Source organism: Balaenoptera ricei, chromosome 7 (genome assembly GCF_028023285.1).
Source record: "Balaenoptera ricei isolate mBalRic1 chromosome 7, mBalRic1.hap2, whole genome shotgun sequence".
Lineage (NCBI taxonomy): Eukaryota > Metazoa > Chordata > Mammalia > Artiodactyla > Balaenopteridae > Balaenoptera > Balaenoptera ricei.
In genome coordinates this window covers 121281592-121302350 of record NC_082645.1, presented here as the reverse complement: position 1 = coordinate 121302350, position 20759 = coordinate 121281592, and the positions used below count along the sequence as shown (strand labels likewise).

Here is a 20759-nt window from a genome sequence, read left to right as displayed (position 1 = left end):
GACCATTCTTGTCGACACAAACTGTCATAATTTATCCTCACCTTAAAAAAATGTATTGCCCCTACACGTCCCACGAGGTACCCTTGTGGTCAGTGTCACCCATGACCTCCACGTTGTTGAATGCCGTGGTCCACCGTCTCCTCTTTGCTTGACCTACTAGCAGCACTTTGTGCTGACAATCTTTCCTCCTCCCTGAAACTCTCCCCTCATGAAGTTTCCAGACATCGCCCTCTCCCAGTCACTCTCACCTCCTTTGGCCTCCCCATCTTGGTCCCCTTGGCTGGTTCCTTCTCGCCTCCCCCATCTTTAGGTGTGGGTGTACAGTCTTTTCCTGGGTACAGTCTCCCCTTGGGATCTCACCCAGTGACCCACAAGCCAACAGCCCCGGACGTCTAGTCCCAGCATGGAGCTCTTCCCTGAAACCAGATCCAGGCGTCCGTTTGCCTCCCGACTGCCTCCGTGTGGACACTAATCAGCTTTTCCACTTTACGATGCTCAAAGCAAAACCTCTGAGCACAGGATAGTTAAACTAGATGTAAAGAAAAACTTGAAAATCTCTATATGTTTGAAAACTAAGGTATTTGTACCTTTAGATAATCCAGGGATAAAATAAGAAACCACAGTGGAAATTAGAAAACAGTTTGAACTGGGTAATAATGAAACTTATTATATCAAAATTTATGGGATACAGCTAAAGCCTTGTTTAGAAGGAAATGCATACATTGAAGAAGAAAGTGGGAATGTAAAATGATGCCGCCACTATGGAAAACAGTATGAAGGTTCCTCAAACTAAACACGGGATTACCATAGGATCCAGCAATCCCACTTCCGGGTATACACCCAAAAGAGGTGAAAGCAGGGATTTGAACAGATATTTGCAGCACTATTAACAACAGCCAAAGGTGGAAACAACCCAACTATCCATGAACATATGAATGGATTAACAAAATGTGGCCCATCCGTACGATGGAATATTATTCAGCCTTAGAAAGGAAGGACCTTCTGACACAGGCTACAGCATGGATGATCCTTTAGGACATAATACTAAGTGAAATAAGCCAGACACAAAAAGGCAAATATCATATGATTCCACTCATATGAGGTCCCTAGAGGAGTCAGATTCATAGAGATAGAAAGTAGGATGGTGGGTGCCAGGGCTGGGGGAGGGGGAGGAGGAGTTAGTGTTTAGCGGGGACAGAGTTTCAGTTTGGGAAGATGAAAAACGTTCTGGAGTTAGATGGTGGTTATGCCGCACAATGTGAGTGTACTTAATGCCACTGAGCTGTACACTTAAAAACGATGAAAATGGCAAATTTTATGTATATATAATTTACCACAATTTTTTAAGTAAAAAAAAATTTTTTAAACAAAGAAGGCTGCAGATCAATGAACTAAGCATGCATGTAGAAGAACAACAACCCAAGGAACTAAAAACAAAGGAATAATAAATATATAAATCAATGAAATAGAAGACAAAAATACCGTAAAGAGGATCCACAATGACCAGTATCATCAATGAAAAAGGAGGTGTCAATTCGGGGTGACCAACTCATCCCAGCCTGCCAGGGACTTCCTCAGATTGGGTCCTGGGTGACCCCTGGGTCTCAAACCCCTCAACGCTCAGGGGCAGGTGGTTACCCAGCTTCACATCCTCAGACTTCAAGAAGACAGTAAGAGGATATTGGGAACAACTTTCGGCAGTAAATTTGAAAATTTAGATGTAATGGACAAGTTCTTAGAAAAATACCTTTAATCAAAACCTAACCCAAAAGAGAGAGTGAAAATTCCTGAAGCTTCTAGAGGAACTGGGTCCAGAATTACAAATCTTCCTGCCCATTGGCTTCTCCACCGCCTCTGCGTCCAGACCCTCAGAGAATGCATCTGTAAGGGTGGGCCGGGCCGGGGTTGACAGGGGCAGCAGCTCCGGCTGCAGCAAGCGGGGTGTCAGGAGCTCCTCTGGGCAGGGGAGCGCATTCAGGCCTGGTCCCACAGGAGCCCCCGTCCTCAAGCCACACCTTGCCCAGACTCCTCGGTTTCCCCGTCTGTAGCTGGAGGGACTGGAGGATGCCCCCATCCTCCCCCTCCGGACGGGCCTATCTGGGCATCTTGAGGCGCCTGCCTGCCTGCTCAGCCCTGGAGTAATTGCACCGCGATCTCCATCACCGTGGTGCAGACAACAGGTGTTGGCTGGGCGGGTGGAGCGGACCTCGGCCAGGGCTCCCCGTGGCTTTCAGATGACGGTTTCCCACGGGCAGCGGGAGTTGGGGGGCAGCCACTTTTGCCAAGCACCAATGCCCACTGCCGGATCTCAGCTCCGTCCTGTGTTTCTCCCTCAAACCGGCCTGTAACCATAGCAACTTGCTTCAACTCTCGAGCCTCTATTTTCCTGGAACCCAAAGGGGTGGTAGAATCCTCACAGGCTGAGGGGGTGCCTGGCTTGGAAACTGGCGTGAAAGTGGCCCTCCCTCCCCTGACCCCCACCGGCCCTCATGGTCACCAGCACCCAGGACCTCGCAGAGCTGGGCCTCACGGGAGCTGGACAGAGAAAGTCACCCCACCCAGGGCCATCTTGTCAGTCTTGCTGGTGCCCTTGTCGTGTTCTGTCCTGCGTGGGCACCTGTGTGTGTGCGCGCGCACGTGTGGTGGCTCCGCCATGCTATTTAATTACGGGGACAACTGCAGGCAATTACTCCTCTGCGGTGACCTATTTGCACAGGGCCATGTCACCCCCTCACACAGCGCAGTTTTGAGGTTCTAATAACTGGGTTGATAAACAACTCTGAGTCAGCTGGTTCCCAGGGGTTCGCTGGGGTCCCTGAGGGGTAAATCAGGGTGGGGACTGTCTGTCTGTGATGGCCGGCGGGGGGCACTTAAGGGGGTGGGGTGGCAGGGCCGGGCACGGGGCTGGAAGTAGGGAGTGACGAGGAGGGGGCGTGGGGTAATTCCCAGTAGTTATCGTTGTAGCTGCTGTTTTTGTTACGCAGGTGGGTGCTGTGAAGGAAAACTGAACCAGCGCTTCTGGAGCTCACAGAGTAGACACCGGGCATGGACCACCCCCACGGGTGCACGTCTCTCCAGGGAAACCCCCGCTGATTCCCACACCTGGCCCCAAGGCAGTAGTGAACTAGACCCCAGAAGGTCGGGGTGGGAGGGTCCTCCATGCCCCACCCCCAGGGTGCAGGCGGCAAGCCTGAGGCCCAGAGAGGGGGGCTGACAGCCCGAGCCCACACAGCGCGGAGCAGGGAGGCTGGGCCTGGGGCGCAGGTCCCCGGCCCCCGGTTCAGTCTCTCCCAGGCTCCTGTCCCGAGCAGAGTCTGCACGTGTGTGCACCTGTGTGTGTGTGTGTGCGCCTGTGTGTAAGGGCGCCTGTGTGTGCGTGTGCACGCTCGTGTGGTGCTCACGCTGGCCACGTGAACACGTGGAAGGTGCCCCTTGGAGCCGGGGGGTGTGGCCTCTCTGTGCAGGGTCCTTTCCCTCCCAAGGTGCCCTTGGGGCCTGCTCCCAGCAGGGTGCCCTTGGCGCCTGCTCCCAGCAGGGTGCCCTTGGGGCCTCCTCCCAGCAGGGTGCCGGAGGACAGCCACGCCACTGACCTGGATCACAGCGTCCAGCCCCGGCCGGGACCGCTCGGCAGAGCCCCCGTTGCCAGGCTCGCTGGAGGTGGAACTCATCGTGGGCTGGGGCACAGGACCCAAGGGAAAGCAGGGACTCTGCTGCCGGTGAGTTTCCTCCTGGGACCCTGGCCAGGCCAGGACCTCCTTCTGTGCGCCGACCCCGCACCTGGGCAGCACCTGGCTCCTCTGTCCTGGGCGCCCAGCTGCCCCCTCTGGGTTGGCGGGACAGCGTGGCTGACTGAGCCCATAGGCGTTGCTGCGGCAACCGCGACGCTGAGGGCTGGTTTTCCCTGGAAACAGGAGTGCAGGCCCCGTTGCCACGGAGACTAACGAACGCTGTTGTCCAGAAGCCGTTCCCCAGGAGACCTGGAGAGGCGCTGGGTGAAGCCCTCCACGTGAGCGACCACACCCGGGCGACCGGCCTCTCCCCCAGGCCCCCAGCCCTGCAGGGAAGGGCCCTCAGCCCTCCACTGGGCAGCTGCCCCAGGAGGAGTTGTGTGCTTGGTGGCCACACACCAGGTAGAGGAGGCATGCAGACCACGGGTCCTTCCTGATTGAGAGTCATAAACTATGACTCTTTTCCGAGCATTTGCAAAGGAACTTGAGTTCAGTAGGGCAATGCCGTGTAACAGGTGGGCAGACTGAGCCTGCGGAGGGGAGGTCACCTGCCCAAGGACCAGAGGAGAGCCCCGTCTTCCTAACTCGCCCTTGGATGCGCCTTCTGGAATCTGGTTTCCCTCTGGCGCCCTTTCAGGGTGACCTGCCCCACGGGTCGTGCGTTTCATACTTGCCACGGGAAGTTCACTTCTCCCTCACCTGAGCCTCCCCGGAACCACACAGAGCATTGGCAACAGCTGACCCGTCGGGGGTGGTGATGGGTGAGGAGAAGGGGGGGATCGGGGCTGTCCCTGCAGACCCAGAGCTCTGTCCTCCCCAGCCTCGGCCTCTGCAGTGAGCCTGGCACCCCAGTGTTCCCTCCCCACTTGCTGCCCTCAGGGGATCCTCCTTCAAATCTGGACCTTTCCCAGCCGGGCTAATGCCGACAGGAGTCCCTCTTGGAAACGGGCAGCCTCAGGAGGCGGGCCCTGCAGCCGGGAGTGACAGCCCCCCTAATAAAAGGAGGTCAGTTCGGGGCCCTGGGGACGGGGGTGGTCCCCAGACTCCCAGAGACCTGGGCTCTTCTGCGGCGGCTCAGGAGATAGAGGTGGCCTGCCGGGCAAGGCCAGAAGGGACCAGCAGTGAGGGTGGACACTTAGCGGGTCAGCATATCTGTCCCCAGGGGTGCCAGGGGCGAGACTGGCGGGGCCCAGGCCACTTCCTCAGAACCGAACTTCACGAGGGCGGTGCCGTTGCTTAAAGGAAGCTCTCCCCGAGCAACGCGTGCCCTCTGTCTCCTGCTGGTGTCCTCAGGCTGCCCCCACCCCCTGCCCACCACCCGTGGGGAGAGCCACGAGCGTGCCCCACGCAGGGACAGGCCGGGCTCTTGGCCAGACGCAGCCCTGCTGGGCATTCGGGGCTGCCGCGGGGCTCAGCGGACAGTTCTGGGGGAAGGGGGACGAGGCCATCCTCTGACCATGGCCCCTCTGGATTAGTGGTGACTTCTGGCTTCCGAAGGCGCCGAGCTGAGGTCCAGATTCTGACCGCCATGGCTGGGGCACCTGCCTGGCACCCAAGGCTGCCTCTAGCTCCTTGAGCCCTGGACCCCGTGGGCCCCAAGGACTGAGCACCTGGGGAGCTGGGGAGGGGGCGGGGAAGGGGCAGGCTCGGCACCTCCTGCTGCCCGGAGGCTGGGCCTCGTCTGCCCCCAGGGAGCTGGGCTCGGGGGCTTGAAGAGTGTGACCCTGCCCTCTGGGGAGAGTTCCTACCTGGGGGGCTCAAAGGGGGGGTGCTCGGACAGTGGGGGGTGAGAGGCTGCAGGGGTGACGCAGGGACCCTGCCCCCCGGCACCTGCTCTCGTGTGGTGGGTACAGCGGAGCACCAGACTCTACATCACGGTGAAGACAGGAGCCCGGGGGAGGGTGCCTCCACCTGGGGCACCTGGGAGGTGTGGGGCTATCGGGGCATTAAAACCCTGCCACGAAAGTCCTCATCGTCAGAGCTGAGACGTAGGGGAATATCTTCGTGGCCTTGGATTTGGCAATGATTTCTTGGATATGATACCGAAAACACAGGCAACAACAAAACCAAAAATAATAAACTGGATAAATTAAAAACTTCTGTGCATCAAAGAAGCTATCAAGAGAGTGAAAATGCAACCCTCAGAATGGGAGAAAATATTTGCAAATCATATACCTGATATCGGAATTAATGTCCAGAATATATGAAGAAATCCTACAACTCAACAACAGCAAACTCCAAACAACTCGATTTTAAAATGGGCAAAGGCCTTGAATAAACATCTCTCTAAAGAAGACATATAAATGCCAATAACTCCATGAAAAGATGCTCAACATCACTAACCGTTATGGAAATGCAAATCAAAACCACAATGAGATATCACCTCACACCCATTAGGATGGCCACTATCAAAAAACCCCAGAAGGGACTTCCCTGGTGGTCCAGTGGTTAGGACTCCATGCTCTCACTGCCGAGGGCCCAGGTTCGATCCCTGGTCGGGGAACTAAGATCCCACAGGCCGTGCAGCATGGCCAAAAAAACCCAACCAACCAACCAAACAAACAAACCAAAAGCCCCAGAAAATAACAAGTATTGGCAAGGATGTGGAGAAATCAAAATCCCTGTGCATTGTTGGTGGGAATAAAAAATGGTGCAGATGCTATAGAAAATAGTATGGTGAGTCCTCAAAAAATTAAACATAGAATTACCACGTGATCCAGCAATTCCACCTCTGGGTATAAACCCCAAAGAATTGACAGCAGGGTCTCAAAGAGATATTTGTACCCTCGTGTTCATAGCAGTGTTCTTCACAACAGCCAAGTGTTCACTGATAGATGCATGCATAAGCAAAATGTGGTCTGTGCATACAATGGAACATTATTCAGCCAGAAGGGGTGAAGTACTGACACAGGCTACAGCATACGTGAACCTTGAAGACACCGTGCTAAGTGAAATAAGCCAGCCACAAAAAGACAGACGCTGTATGATCGCATTCATATGAGGTCCTTAAAGCAGTCAAATTCATAGAGACAGAATGTAGAATGGGGTTTACCACGGGCTGGGGGAGGGGGATGGGGAGTGAGTGTTTAAAGGGGACCGAGTGTCAGTTTGGGAAGAAGAAGAGTTCTGGAGATGGATGGTGATCTTGGTGGCACGATGTGAATATTTTTAATGTCACTGAATTTACACTTAAAAATTGTTAAGATGGTAAATTTTATGTTTTGTTTTTTGGTCACAATAAAAACATATCAAAAAGAAAAACAAAAACAACCCAAATCTGCCTGCAGCACCTGGGGATCAAATTCTTCTCCCCCACCTGGCAGCTTCAAAGGAGCCCTAGTAGCTTCTGTGGTCCGGGCTGTGCAATAGATGCCGCATTCTAGGGGAGGGTTGGGGTGACTCCGGTCTGGCCCTGGGCTGACTGACTGGGCCTGTGCGACAGAGCTGGGTCACCCTGCATGACGCCAGGTGACCGTGTGGCTGCTCCCTGGGCCTGAGAGAACGTCAGCCTTGGGCCCCTTTCTCACCCCCCCTCCTCCCCACCCCTGTGCCGAGGCCCTTGGGACCCCCCTCTCCCCATAGACCCCGGCCCGCCCCGTCCTGGGCTGTGGCCACCCCTGGCTTCCTTCCACCTTGGAAAGCTTCGTGGCTCAGCTGTCTGCTCCCCACCTGGTGGGGGGGTTACCTTCCCGGTGACCCTGCTGGTCGGCCACATGCCTGCTTCTCTTTGGGCGGCCCGAGTGTTCACAAGCGCCTGGATGGCTCACCTCCTCGGGGCTCCCCCCCGCAGCCCCCATTGGAGAGGTTGATCCTCACACCCCGGCCTGCGCCCCCCTGCCCCCCGACACCACACGTGCATCTTGCATGTTGTGCAGGAACCGACCCGAGTGCCTCCCCAGGCGTCTCCATCAACCTTGGGGTCGATTGTCCCATCACCTCCTTCCACACCTAGTCCTGCAGGCTCCCTGCATGTTTACGTCAGAGCTGGGCGCACGCTGAGAGCTGGGTCCCTGTGAGAAAGGGCAGCAGGCTGGGTGGCCGCCTCCCCGGGGGCAGCCTGCCTCCCCTCCGCCCCGCGGCCCCTCCTAGCGGGTAGCAGCCTCCACACCCTCCGCCTCCCCCGTGCCAGCGAAGGGGGAGAGGCTGCCGTGCTGAGAAGCAGGCCCGCGGGGTGGTGGTGGGTGGTCAGGAGGACAGCCCCTGGGCCACGGCGACCGGGAGCGGGGACAGATCCTGGCCGCCAGGGCTCACGTCCTGTAACCCGGGGGAAATGCTTTCCCAGGAAATCACTGGGATCCAGGGGCTCCAGCCCCAGGGGCATCACTGTGCACGAGTCTGACGTCCAGTAACGGGGGACAGCGGGCGACGTGGGATGCGGCCCAAATGGGCCGGGAACCGAGGGGCCAGGGCGGAGCGAGGCCACGCCGAGGCCAGAGTCTCTCCTCCGTCTGACGCCGGCCACCCGGGGGCTGCTCCGGACGGCAGCCAGGGCAGGGCCGCCACCTGTGTCCTTCCGGGGGCAAGCCCCTCGCCACCCGGATTGTCCCTCACCTGTGCCGAGCCCTCGCGGGGGCTGCCACTGTGCTCCCAGGATTCATTTCACGAGCCTGTTCAGGTGGAATGCGTGACCCCTCTCCCAGCACCTCTGGGAGCTCCTGAAATACAGGCTCCCGCGCTGCCCTGAGCTACACTGAGATGGAAGCAGCACAGACACGCGCAGGCACGCCCGCCCCGGCCCACGGGGAGCTCTTCAGATCCGCCCGCGACGCTGAGCACGTCTGGTCCTCCCCTCACTCCCCGCTCCTCCCCGCTGGGGTCCCAGGGCTGTGGTCCTGGCGGCTGTGGCCCGAGGTACGTGGTCTAACGCTGCCTGGCCAGCTGGGGTGGGCGCCTGCTTCCCCTCCGCCCTCGGCCCCGACTCTCTCGTCTCTCTCCCTGCTCTCCCGGCTGGGTCCTGGCAGGTCCAGGCGGAGCTCACATCCAGCTTTCCTGGGGCCTCCACTCATTGTGCCTGCTGCGTGCCAGCCTCTGTGCCCACCCTGGCGTACACTGAGGAGGTCCACCCTGCCCCAGCCGCATGGAGTTTACCATCTGCTGGGGGCATTTACCACCCGTCCAGGGGCTGCAGGGGAAAGGACGTGGCCTGGCTCATCAGGGCTCCGATCAGAGCTGAGGTCTGGGAAAGCACAGGGGGGCAGCGGGCAGGGGCCGGGGCGGGGGAACGTGTGCAGAGGGGCCCGGGGTGGGGCAGCAAGGAACTGGCAGGGGACCAGTGTGCCACAGGAGGGGTCAGGGGTCAGCCAGGCAGGGCCTGCTGTCAGGCCAGGGGAGGAAGCGAGCCCTGTGAGCATGCAAGTACGGAGACGGAGACGGATGACACCAGAGGCACGCGGTGGGGTCGGATTTCTTCCCCTTGGGTGGGCAGGCTCTGGAGGCTCAGGGCCGTGGCCGGGAGGCCCGGGGAGGAGCGGCATGGGGCTGAGGAGGGGTGGCTATGGGTGGAGGTGTGCACGCAGGGAGGGGCGAGCAGATTCAGGACTAACTGGGCAGAAGGAGGGTGACCTCTAGATGGGAGTGGGGGGTGGGAGAACCCTCTGGGGGCAGACTGGAGACGCACGTTGAGCTTGCTGGGTACAAGGTGCCTGAGACGTCTGAGGGCAGATGGGCCTGGTCCTGGGGCCACAGGAGCAGGGGTGTCAGCAAAGGGCGATGATGGACACGCACGGCAAGGGAGAGGAGACCACACAGGAGGGAGAGTGGACAGCCAGCCTCAGGCACTTCAATGTCCCCGGCCGGGGGGACGGGGCTCCAGGGGCCAAGAGAGGAGCGCTCCCCGGGCACAGGGCTACCCCTGAGCCGGGAGCAGATACCTAGTGGGGCCTGTTGGGCGTGGAGCTGGGCCTTCCTCTAGGCTCAGAGCCCCTTGGCGCTTTGGGTACACAAAGTGTCGCCAAGTCTCCTGGGCAAATTCAGGAGAATTGTGAGATTCTTGGGAAAGTGAAGCTGGAGGAATGTGAGAGTCATCGAATCACAGATAGTGGAGCCAAGGTGCAGACAGGGCCCCATACCTGAGGGTCAGGGTCAGGAAGGAGGGACCCCAGTTCCTCTGCAGCAGTGCCCCCTCCCTGCAGGTCAGAGTCCCATAGAGACAGAGGGACCGTGGCAGACGGCTGGGCAGGTGCTGGAGGGGGCGGCAGGGCGAGGCTTCCCAGCCCGGCCGGGCGGTCCCAAGGAGACTGTCGCCGGAACCAGGCTGGGTCCAGCTCCAGGCTCAGGTGGTGACAGCCCCTCTCAGGCAGAAGGGCAGGCAGGGTGGGAGGTGGGCACCTCCAGGGTCCGAGGGCCTGGGGCTGGGGGCCAGGGGCTGGACACACACCCTGCAGGGGGAGGTAGCAGGATACTCACCGGCACTTGGGAGGGCACCAAGTTTGAGGCTGCTGCTTTAATAGGGCACAGGTGCCTGAGGGTATATCCAGGTTGCTATGGAAACAGCCCCAGCCCTGACCCACAGTGGGGTCTCGGGCAGCCATCGCCCTGCCTTACCTTTCTCATCTGAGCAGTGGGGATGTCCCACCCAGTTTTGGGGGGAGGCCCCAACGTCACAGAGACCCCGTGGCTCCTGCTACTGGGATGAGGGTGGAAAGGGGGGCACCAGGGACAGCACAGCAGCGGGGAGGCCAGGCCCAGGAGGGGCGAAGTCTTGAGCCTGAATGTGCCTGGGAGGGGGGGTCTGTGTGACAGAAGGGAGGAGCCAGGCCCCGCCCCCTGCCCAATGCTCCTGTGACATTCCTAACTGTTGGTGACTGACTCACCCTCACTTCAGAGGCCTGGGCCCAGTTCAGCCATTTAACCCGCTGCACCCCGCCCGCCTGCCAGTCACCCGTGGGCACCTGTGGCCCCACCTGCGGACCAGCTGCTCCCCTGGGCAGGCGCCTCTTCCCAGCCTGTCTGCAAAGCCGGCCTCAGAGCGGTCTGTGCAGGCTGCGCCCTCAGCCCTGGCCGCAGCCATGGCTGTGCAGGTGCCCCTGTGGCACCACTACCTGCAGGCCATCCGCTCGCGGGGGGCGCCCCGGGCCCAGGACTTCCAGCGCGCCGAGGACGTGCTGCTCTCGGTGCTGGAACAGGTGCATGCCCTGGACCCCTGCCTCCTCGTGGACTACTCCCGGGGCCTGGAGGCCTTCCGGTTTGCCCTGCGCCCCTCACGGAGGTGCCCCAGTGGGTGGACGCAGAGGGCCTCGTGATTGAGGAGGTGAGGGCTGCCGAGGCAGGGCTGGTCTGGTTGCTGCCGCCTGGGCGTCCCCAGGGAAGGGCCCGGCCTGGAGCGGTGGATGACAGACGATGTCTTCAACACCCCCCGGAGGGCAGCGCCGAGTGCCGTGGCCACATCGTGCCCAGCGAGGTCCTGCAGGTCCCCAAGGACCTTCTGGTGGCGGCCGTCGTGAACCACAAGCGCCACGGCCTCTTCACGCCAGGTGCAGCCCGGATCACTCCGTGCACGCGTGCTTGTGTGCGCGGGCGTGTGATTCCTCCGTGTGCGTGTGTGCGACTGCAGGATAGTGAACGCATGTGTGCGTACACCTGTGCGTGTGCACACGTGTGAGTATATGTGTCAGTGCGTGCGTGTATGTGCACATGTGCACAGGTCTGTTTCCATGTATGGCTCAGTCGCTAATTGGCCTCTTGGCCCTGAGCGGGTTCTGTGGCCGGAAACTTTCAAGTGAGCCAGGGCTCTGGCCTCAGTCTCTCCCCTGGTTGCCTTGTTGATGTGATCCGGTGGGTGGCGAGCGCCGGCGTGGGCAGTGCTCCCGGCAGACCCAGAAGTTATGGGCTTCCTTCCCGCCGGGGCGGCCTGGACCTCGAGGGCGTTGGAAGAACGGGCCAGCCTGTGCCGGGCCCAGCAGGGCGGGGACCCTGGGTGATGCAGCCCATCCTCCTGAGGGTCAGGGCAAAGGCGGCAGGGCTGGGAAGCAAAACAGAATGTCCTGCTTCCCTTGGGAGGGGACAGGCATGTGGCAAAGCTGGCTGCCACCTGGTATACGTGTGGCCCTCACACCTGCCGTGAGGTCAGCAGGTGGGGGTGGTCAGCCCGCCTGAGGGACGGTGAGCTGCCCTGGAGCTCAGGTCTGGCTGCACGTCCAGGCTCGGGCCCACTTGGTGCTGTAGGGACCTCAGCTACCTGGGCCCGGAGGACTAACCTTTCCCCAGGCTGCTTCCCGTGGGTTCTGGGGAAGCCCGGCATCTGTCTTCAGGCTGATGTGAGGGACCCCAACCCCAGAAGTGGTGGCTGCCAGCCCCGGCTCCCCCCCCAGGCCTGCCTGGTGACCTGGGGCAGGTGACCACCCTCTGGGGGCTGCTGACGAAAGTGCCCTTGTGGGGCGGCCGCAGCCCATCACGGGGAGCTCCTGAGCCCGGCCCCGCCGACAGCCTATCCGGTCATCCTCTGAGTCTTACAGTGACCGCAGGCAGCTCGGCAGGGGTCTTTCTCTCTTCTCCCGTCCCTCCCGGCCCTGTCACCTCCAGGCCTGGAGACAGACCCACCGGTTGGGGTGAGCGCTCAGTCTGAGCGGCCAGGCCCCTCCTTCCCACCCCCTAGGTCCCCGCCGTCCTCTTCCTGCTGGAAGCCACACCCAGGCCTAACTTCTCTGGGCCCGCAGGGAAGTTCCAGGCACTGCTTCCTGACACTTGCCTTAAAAGGGAAGCAGCGCCCCAGGTGACAGGGTTCAGGCTGCCGCCACCCTGGGAACTGGTGAGACCAGGGGGGCTGAGGTGGGGGGTGGCTGGGACAGTGGCAGGTGTGGCCGGCTGCCTTCCGAGCCACCTTTCTGTGAACAAAACGTGTGACCGAAGGTAGATAAGGAAATGAAACTGCCCGTGGTGGCTTTGCATGACAGGTGCCTCAGACATTGAACTGGGAGGGGCCGGGGATCACCGAGCCCCTTTCTCCCCTTAACTGATGGGGAGACTGAGGCCTCTGTGGGCAACAGAGTGGCCCAGGTGTGGCAGGGCCGGGACCTGCTCTGGGCTGGGTCCCAGGAGGTGGCCCAAGAGCCGCCCTGCAGGAGAGTGTTGAGAAGGGGCCTGCGTACCGGGGGGCGGGCCCCTCCCTGCAGGACCCCCAGGGCGGTGGGTGGCCCAGGGCAGGCAGCGCAGGCTGTAGGACGGTGGGGAAGCGGCTGCCAGGCTCACTAGCTGCGGAGACTGCTCTCTAAGGCGCATGTTGGGGACTCCCTTTGGGACGTGATGACATGCCGTTCAAGCCGCGGCTGGTCGGCCCCCTGACCTCTGTCCCAGGCACCCTCTCTGGGCAGTGCTGGGGAGGGCAGGGGGCCGCTGTTCGTCAGGGCCTCGTGTAGGTGCCCCTCCCGGCCCCCTGAGAGGTGCCCGCTCAGCCCGCCCTCCTCTCTCGGTGGTGTTCATTTGTTTGGGGGAAGGGATACCTGACGCAGGAGACCAGAGGGTCCTCATCTCCCCAGCCCCACCACCCCATGGAGCAGCCCCTCCTGGGTGGTCTGGGGAGTGGGTGCTGGGCTGGGCCCCATGGGGTTTGAGTCCGGGAACGGGGGAGGGAGTGGGAAGGACGTCAGCTTGAATGTGTTGTCCGCAGTAGCAGGAGGAGAAAGTTCTCGTGCAAGGCCTGGGGTGTCCAGTGGAATCCAGGGCCCCCTCCTGGCTGAGGGCAAACCCAGCCAGCTCCTCCCAACCTAGGCCTGCAGGGACACTGTGCGTTCGGCCCTGGGGCCTGGCCCTGACCTTCACCTCCACGGCCCTTCTTACGAGGTGTGCCGCGGGCCGGGCCTGAGATGGGGGCTCTCGTGCATGGACCACACCGGGGCTCTCGGGGACACCTCGAGGAGCAGGAGGGGGCGGGAAGGAGCAAGCAGGTCCCATCAGGAGAAGTCCAGCCTCAGCCCGACCCTCCCGGGCTCTGGAGCTCAAGTGCCCACAGAGGCTGCCCCTAACCCCAGAGGACCCTCACTGGCTACAGGCTGCTGGGAGGGTGGGGCCTCACTTCCAAACCCCGCCGGGCAAGGTGGCCCAGCAGCCAGGGCTGTCCTCTGCGGAGGGCCTTCTATGACCCACTGGGCACGAGCCCAGGAAAGAGGTGCTGGGGCAACAAGGGCACCCCCGAGACGCTTCCAGAGGCCTGAGGAGGCACTGGGGTGCGTGGAGGCAGTGGGCGCAGCCTCAGAAACCAGCCACTTAGAAGGGTTAGAAACCTTGCTCCAGCAGAGAGCTGCGGGTCTCAGAGCTGCCTGGCGCCTTGGGGGCCCTGGAGGGCGGACCTGCGGGAAGCACCCGGCCCCTCCCTGTGGGGCCGCCCCACCCCGGGGTCAGGCAGGTGAGGGCCCTCGCACCCAGCCATGGGGCAGTGCCTGGGGACCACTGTCGGCGAGACCCTGCCCTGCAGAGCTGCTCCCCCCTGAGCCAGGCCTCTCCTTCCGCAGAGAGGGCGGCCGTGCGGAGAGGCAGCCTGGGTGGCCGGGGCCCCTGGGCCCAGGCGTGGAGCAGTGGGCAGGCACGGGTAGGCCTGGGGAGGCGCAGGCCTCGGGGGGCGGGGCGAGGATGGTGAGGATGCTGCTGACCTGGGCACCCGCCAAGGGAAACCTCGGGGCAGGTGCCGCTGTCTCCCCGGGGCTGCGGAGCCGAACAGCATCCGCACCGTGCTAGCACGGGGGCCACGCGGCAAACACCAGACGCTGGGCGGCTTAAACGACAGAAATGTATTTCCTCAAAGTTCTGGAGGCCAGAGGTGCAAGGTCAAGGTGTCGGGGGGCTGGCTTCCCGAAGGGCCTTCCTGGGCTTAGAGATCTGCCCTCTGGCCGCGTCCTCAGGTGGGCTTTTCTGTGCGTGCAGATCCCCAACGTCTGTTCTATAAGGACAGTCTCACGGGGTCAGGCCCACCCTCACGGCCTCAGCGCACCTTAACCCCCACTCGAGGGGCCTTGTGTCCAAATACAGTCACAGCCCGAGGTGCTGGGGGTTGGGGCTTCTGCACAGGAATTCTGGGGGACATGACGCAGCCCACGTGCCAGCCGTGCAGGGCTCCCCTGGTGGTGCAGTGGTTAAGAATCACCTGCCAGTGCAGGGGACACGGGTTCGATCCCTGGTCCGGGAAGATCCCACATGCCGCGGAGCAACTGGGCCCGTGTGCCACAACTACTGAGCCCGCGTGCCTAGAGCCCGTACTCTGCAACAAGAAGCCACCGCAGTGAGAAGCCCGTGCACTGCAACGAAGAGTAGCCCCCGCTCGCCGCAACTAGAGAAAGCCCGTGAGCAGCAACAAAGACCCAACGCAGCCAAAATAAATAAATTTAACAAAAAACAAAAAAACCCAGCCGTGCAAGGACTTGGGGGCTCCGTCAGCCCTGTGCCTGGCTCAGGTTCCAGAAGGATGCAGGCCTGGGTGCGGGTGAGGGGTGGGGTCGGCCGGAGGAGCCTCAGGCTTCAGGTGGGGGAGGGCAGCGTGGCTGAGCGGGCAGGAGGGCCGTGGACTGCGCAGGTGGAGGCTGGCATGGAAGAGGGGCTGGCACGGCGGGCGGCTCGTTGCAGGCTCTCTGAATGCGGACAGCCTCAGGGAAGAGCAGCTCGGCCCGTCCCTACTGGTGTCCAGCAGCTGGAGAACGATCTGCTTCAACGTGGTGCCCATGGTGCAGAGGAAGCTCAGGGTGCCCGCTCTGGAGGGGGCCCGGCTGGTGCCCAGCTTCCCCGAGGGCGGCCTGGAAAGGATCATCCGCCAAGAGGTGGCCCTGGTTCCGGCCAGCTGAGCATTGGAGGCAGGACGCCCCTCCCGGGTCTGTGGGGTCCTGGGGAGCCGGCAGGGAGGGGCCGTCATCCCGCAGCTCCCGCACTCCGGGCAGGAGGACCTGCGGGGTCCCCCTCCCGCCTCTGCCCTGGCACCTGTACAACGCTGCTATCACCGGGGTCTCGGGGAATTTGGCATCCGACCAGAATGCCCGCTCCCTGCTGCCAGCTTCACAGCTCTCGGAGCTTCGGGGAGGGGGGAGATGTGCCCTCTGTGCCCCGGGACGGGGGGGTGTCTGTCAGGCAGCGAGGAAGGACTCGGAAGTATAGAGGGCTGCCCTGGACGGGACCCTTCACCACCCAGCCCAGTGCCTTCAATTCAGGTGGGAAAGTGGCAGAGGGGTCAGGGGACTTGTCCAGGGCCACAGGGGTTCCTGGGGCAGCTGGGAGGGGTCCCCATGCAGCGAGGGTGGTCAGAGTCTAAGGAGAGGAATTATCACTGGGGCTTTGCTAGCGTCCTCTGTCCGGATTGCCCTTCCCAGATGTGTGTCCCGGCCCTGAGGCCCCCGTCTGGGGTGTCTAGCTGCAGATGCCCCTCCCCTGCCCAGCCCTGGAGCCCCAGCAGCCCCTCCTTGGGCCCCCGGTCTCCTCCCCAGTAGCCTGCCTGCAGGGAAGGGGAGCCCCCGCGTCCGCGTCTGTGAGGGGAGGTGGGGGGCATGGGGCAGAGGCTGAGCTCCCCTGGACACCTCGAACCAAGCGCTGGGGACTGAGTCCCCTCCAGACCTGATACCAGCAGCTGGCGTGCAAGGTCACTGTGGTTTGTCCAGGGTAACTCACCCGCCAGCTCAGCTCGCATGCCTGGGTGACACTGTTAGGAATGTGACACGGTTGCAGTCAGCAGGGGTTGCTCTTACAGTCGAGTTGATTCTTGGAAGCGATAAGCTGGCTGTGCCCTCCTCTGGTTTTCTGCCATAGCGGAGTCCCAGCAGAGAGCCTGCAAGCCCCGCCCCCAGGGCTCCCCAGCTGAGCCACCTCTGCAGAGTAGGGGCGTGTCCAGGCTGACCACTGCCCACAGAGGAAAGGGAAGGGGTGAGCTGGGCAGTCACTTTCACAAGTAAATGGGGAATGGCCTTTCCTGTGCCCCGCCCGCCACAGACTCAGGGCACGCGGCCGATGGCCGTCCAGTATTGAGACCCTCAGAGAGGGGAGCCCGCAGGGCACCGTCCTCAGTTCCCGTCCCTCTGGTCCGCTCAGCGAGTGCCGCTGGTGTGCAGTGCCCGAGCTCCGAGCCCTGCTGGAGGGCCAGATTCCGAGTGTGCAGCTGCTGGGGGCGGGGCAGCTGGGCTTCTCAAACGGGGCCTGCAGTGGAGACGTCACCCTGCCAGGCCGGGTGGCTCCGCCCAGGCCCCTGCCCGCGGACCAGGAGCTACTGCTTCACCCCGGGCCGGTCACAGTGGCACCTCCCTGTCCACACCAAGAGAGCTGGGCATGCCTGGGGGCACCCTGCCTCCCTCCACGCTCTGCGGCCTGAGCAGCTACGTGGAAAGTGGACTTTTCACACTTGACGGCTCATCAAGTGTACTTTCCGACAAGCACGTGGGGGTGGGCCGGGTGCAGCAGGCCATCCCCTGTCGTGGTCTGGGCCGTCTCACGGGGCTCAGAAGCTTCGATCCTGGCAAGGCCACAGGGGTGGGGGGGGGGCGCTGTCTTCTCTGGGGATGAGCTGGAGACGCGGCCGCCTGGCCGCCTGGCCAAGGCCCCAGTGCTGACCGAACATGGTGTGTCTGTCTGGCCTCCAGGGTCTCCACTGACCACCTGCTCACCAGGCTGCTGGCTGTGCTGGGCTCCCTCCAGGGCCATCACCTGGACGGCCTCTCCGTCCTGGACCGGGTCAACCACGAGAGCTGGCGAGAAGGCGGCGAGGGCCCGGGCCTGACCCTCGGCCACCTGAAGGTACGCGTGGAGGGGTGCCCCATACCTGCTCGGCCTCCGCCGGGCCCGTGTCTGTAACCAGGGGCCGAGGCCAGGGGCACCCGGGTTGGACCCTCCTGCCGGCTCCCCCGGTGGACAGCCCGGACTGAGCTCCGTGTCAGAGGTCTCCGAGGCCTCCTCCGGGTTCCCAGGAAGTGAGACTGCAGCTCATGAGTGTGGCCTCGGGCTCAGGGCTCTGGGGCACCTCAGGCCGGCCTCCCCATCCTGGGGCCGGTATCCTCGGAGGCCGTCCTGGGCCTGGGTGCAGGTCTCCAGTCAGACCGTGGGGTTGGGCTGCACAGAGCGGGCACTCCGGCCAGCTGGTGTCAGGCCTGGAAGCCCCTCTGTCCCCGTGCCCCTGCCATCCGGGCCTGATCCACCCCACCCCGCTTGGCCGTGAAGGGGAAGCAGCTGAGGCTGGGAGTCTGGCGTCTCCGCTGAGAGTGAGCAGTGGGTGAGAGCTGCAGGTGCTGCCCCACGCCGGGCGTCGGGGTCGGAGAGGGGGCCGAGCTGGCAGGGAAGACGGCTCTGCAGCGAGTCCCGTGTGCCCTACCCACCGCCCCCCTCAGGCCTTCAGCCCCACCCCTGGGGGGTGCCAGCTGCTGAGGGGGTCCCGTGGGGTGGCACACTGTGGCTCCTGAGCCCCTCAGTGAACGAGGGGTGACGGGGCTGTGGAAAGAGAGGGTGCGGCAGGGCACCTTGTGACAGGAAGGGACCCCGGCTGGTGGCTCAGGGTCTGGGGATGAGAAGGTACCGGTGCGGGGTGGGGCAGGTAAGCCCATCCTGGTGGCTTCAGATGTATTCTGGGCCCAGGCATCCTGGGCACACAGACTAGGGCTGGGACGATGCCACAGGATAGGGCTCTTTGTGTAGGGCTGCAGGGTATCAGTAGGAGTTCGATGAAGGGTGGGGCACATGGGAAAGGCCCAGAGGATGGGTAGGAGCCTCAGAATCTCCTGAGAGGCATCCTGGGAGGCTGGTGTGGGGCCCTGGGGAGAAGAGAGGCGCCAGGGCGGGGGCAGCAGGCAGGGAGCGGCTGGGACTCGAGCTGGGACCAGGGGTGGCACGAAGGATGGGGATCGGTGGGGGTGGGCAGGGGGCTTCCAGGGTGGGGTGCAGGGTGGAGTGGGACAGCTTTGGTAAGGGCGGTGGGCTGCAGGTGGCCAGGTGTGAGGGTGGTGGGGGCCTGACCCGGCCGTCCTGCCGCAGATTGTGATGCTACGGGCCGCATGCTCTTCCCGGCGCCCGAGGGCTGGGCGGAGCTGCAGGGCGCCGTGTACCGCCAGCTCGTGGTGCTGCTCTGCTGTCTGGCCACCAGGAACCTGCCCCACTTCCTCTACCCCGCGCGGAACCTGCTGCAGGACTCCGGCCTGGACCTCAGTGCCCCCTCCCAGCGCGTGGAGCGCTTCGCCGGCCAGCCTGAGGCCTCCCTGCGCATCCGTGTCACCCACCTGGGCCGCAGCCCCCGCCGCGAATTGGCAGCGGGGTCAAGGCGCTCCTGCAGCTGCCCGCCAGTGACCCCGCCTACTGGGTCACTGCCTACTTCGACGTCCTGCTGGACAAGGTGGGGGCAGGGCGGGGCCGGGTCACACGTGGGTGCGGGTGGAGGCCCGCTCCACGACCCCTGGTCAGGAGCCGAGGAAGGTGGGTCAGGTCAGTCCTCGGGACAGCGCAGCGAGAGCATCTGTCGGGGAACATGTGCCTGCTGGGGTCGGATAAGCCATGCGTGCCCCCAACCACGGGGGGCCTCGAGGCCAGGGCCAGTCTCTGGGAACCAGGGTCGTCTGCGCCTGCCCCCTTTTCCAGCCGAACCTCCCGCAGACCCACACTGGACGAGTGCTCAGAGCCCCGCCTGCCCAGCCTGGGCCCCCCCGCAGCGGCCATGCCCGTTGGGCGTTCAGGTGCTGTCTGCCAGCTGTCCCTTCTTGAGTGCCAAGATTCAACCAACTGGGCTCGGCCTCCCCTCTCCCACCCCACAGAGCCCCCTCTAGCTCCTGTCCCCCAGGGCCAACTCCCACCCTCCTTCCAGGGCACACGGGGCTGGGGTGGTGGTAGCGGGAGGGGTGATGCACGCTGAGCTCTCAACCAGCACCTGATGGGGCTTCCCCTGTGACGGGCCCATCCAGGGAAGGGCCAGAGGAGAGGGTCCCAGGCAGGTCCACCTGCAGGGAGGGTTGTGCAGGCAAAGACCCAGAGGCGGAAAGCCCAGAAGCCAGGGAGCGCGTGAAGTCCCACGCTGTGCCCGGGGCCCCGTCATGGCCCCCAGATGTCACCGTGACCCCTCTGTCTTGCCCCATCTGCAGTTCCAGGTCTTCAACATCCAGGATGAGGACCAGATCTCGGCCATGCAGACCATCTTCCTGAAGACCAAGACCCAGGGTGCCGAGAATTGCTGAGCTGAGTGCCTGTCTCAGCACCCTCCGTCTGGCTACACTGCCCCATGGAGGCTCCTGGAACATTTGGAGATGGGAATGGGCTTCACCTAGAGTGGGTGGGGGGAGGGCGGAGGGCCTTTGTCCCTTGGGACCACCTGAGCCTGTCCAGGGAAGGCCCTGTGGGAGTCTGGGAGTGCTGGACAGTGGGTCTCCAGAGGTCCTGGGATGAAGGTGCCACGTACTTCATGGGACGGCTGTTGATCCATCCATATGATGTCATCAAGACTCTGAAAACCAAGAATCCGCGTGAGACCCGAGCTGGTCCCCACCCGCGTAGTACACTGATCCGCGTGATGAAATCTCAGTGTCTGATCTTGAGTACATCAGTGCGCTGCTTGTACACAGTGGAGATGGTACCTACTGCTTTTTGTGTATCTGTGGGGAGATTATTTTTCCTGAAAACATAAAAGTAGAAAAAGCTTGTATGCAGACAGGCAGTTCAACCCTCCCCCATTCTCCGTGAACGACCCCCTGCCCACTCCCGAATCCTCACCTTCTAGTTCATGAAGGAGACAACCGCAGCCGCACCACCAGCAGCTGCTGATGCTGTCACGTGAAGGAGGCTTCTCCTGGCATCTGATGCCAGCCCCTCCATCTCTTCTCTCTGCCCTACTTCCCACCTGCATTCTCTCATCACCTCACTGCAGACAGCCGGCAGCCTCTCACCCTCCACGTGTCCCAGCCAGCAGGCATTTTCTACTCTTCACTCTCCTTGCCTCTCAGTGACGTTACTCTTCAGATTCCGAGCCGCAGCCCACGCCCCGGGGTCCTGAGAAGGGCCTGCAGACCCTGAGCGAGTCCGTGTAGCAGCCACTTCCCTGAACCTCCTCCAGAAAGACCTGTGGCCACGGAGAGGACATGCTAGTTTCCCTGAAGGCTGTGG

The 20759-nt window shown here is 62.4% G+C and overlaps 1 protein-coding gene across 1 annotated transcript; it reads left to right on the top strand.

Moving 5' to 3' along the window:
* The first annotated feature begins 4647 nt into the window (after positions 1-4647).
* On the top strand, positions 4648-19943 carry MAB21L4 (mab-21 like 4). The gene is given in 13 exon segments (XM_059927560.1): positions 4648-4849; positions 10605-10928; positions 10931-10985; positions 10987-11078; positions 11081-11200; positions 15279-15484; positions 15700-15872; positions 16725-16913; positions 17270-17423; positions 18651-18666; positions 18669-18899; positions 18902-19005; positions 19745-19943. Coding segments are annotated over 13 exon segments (1959 nt in total). The 3' UTR covers positions 19838-19943.
* Positions 19944-20759: the final 816 nt, after the last annotated feature.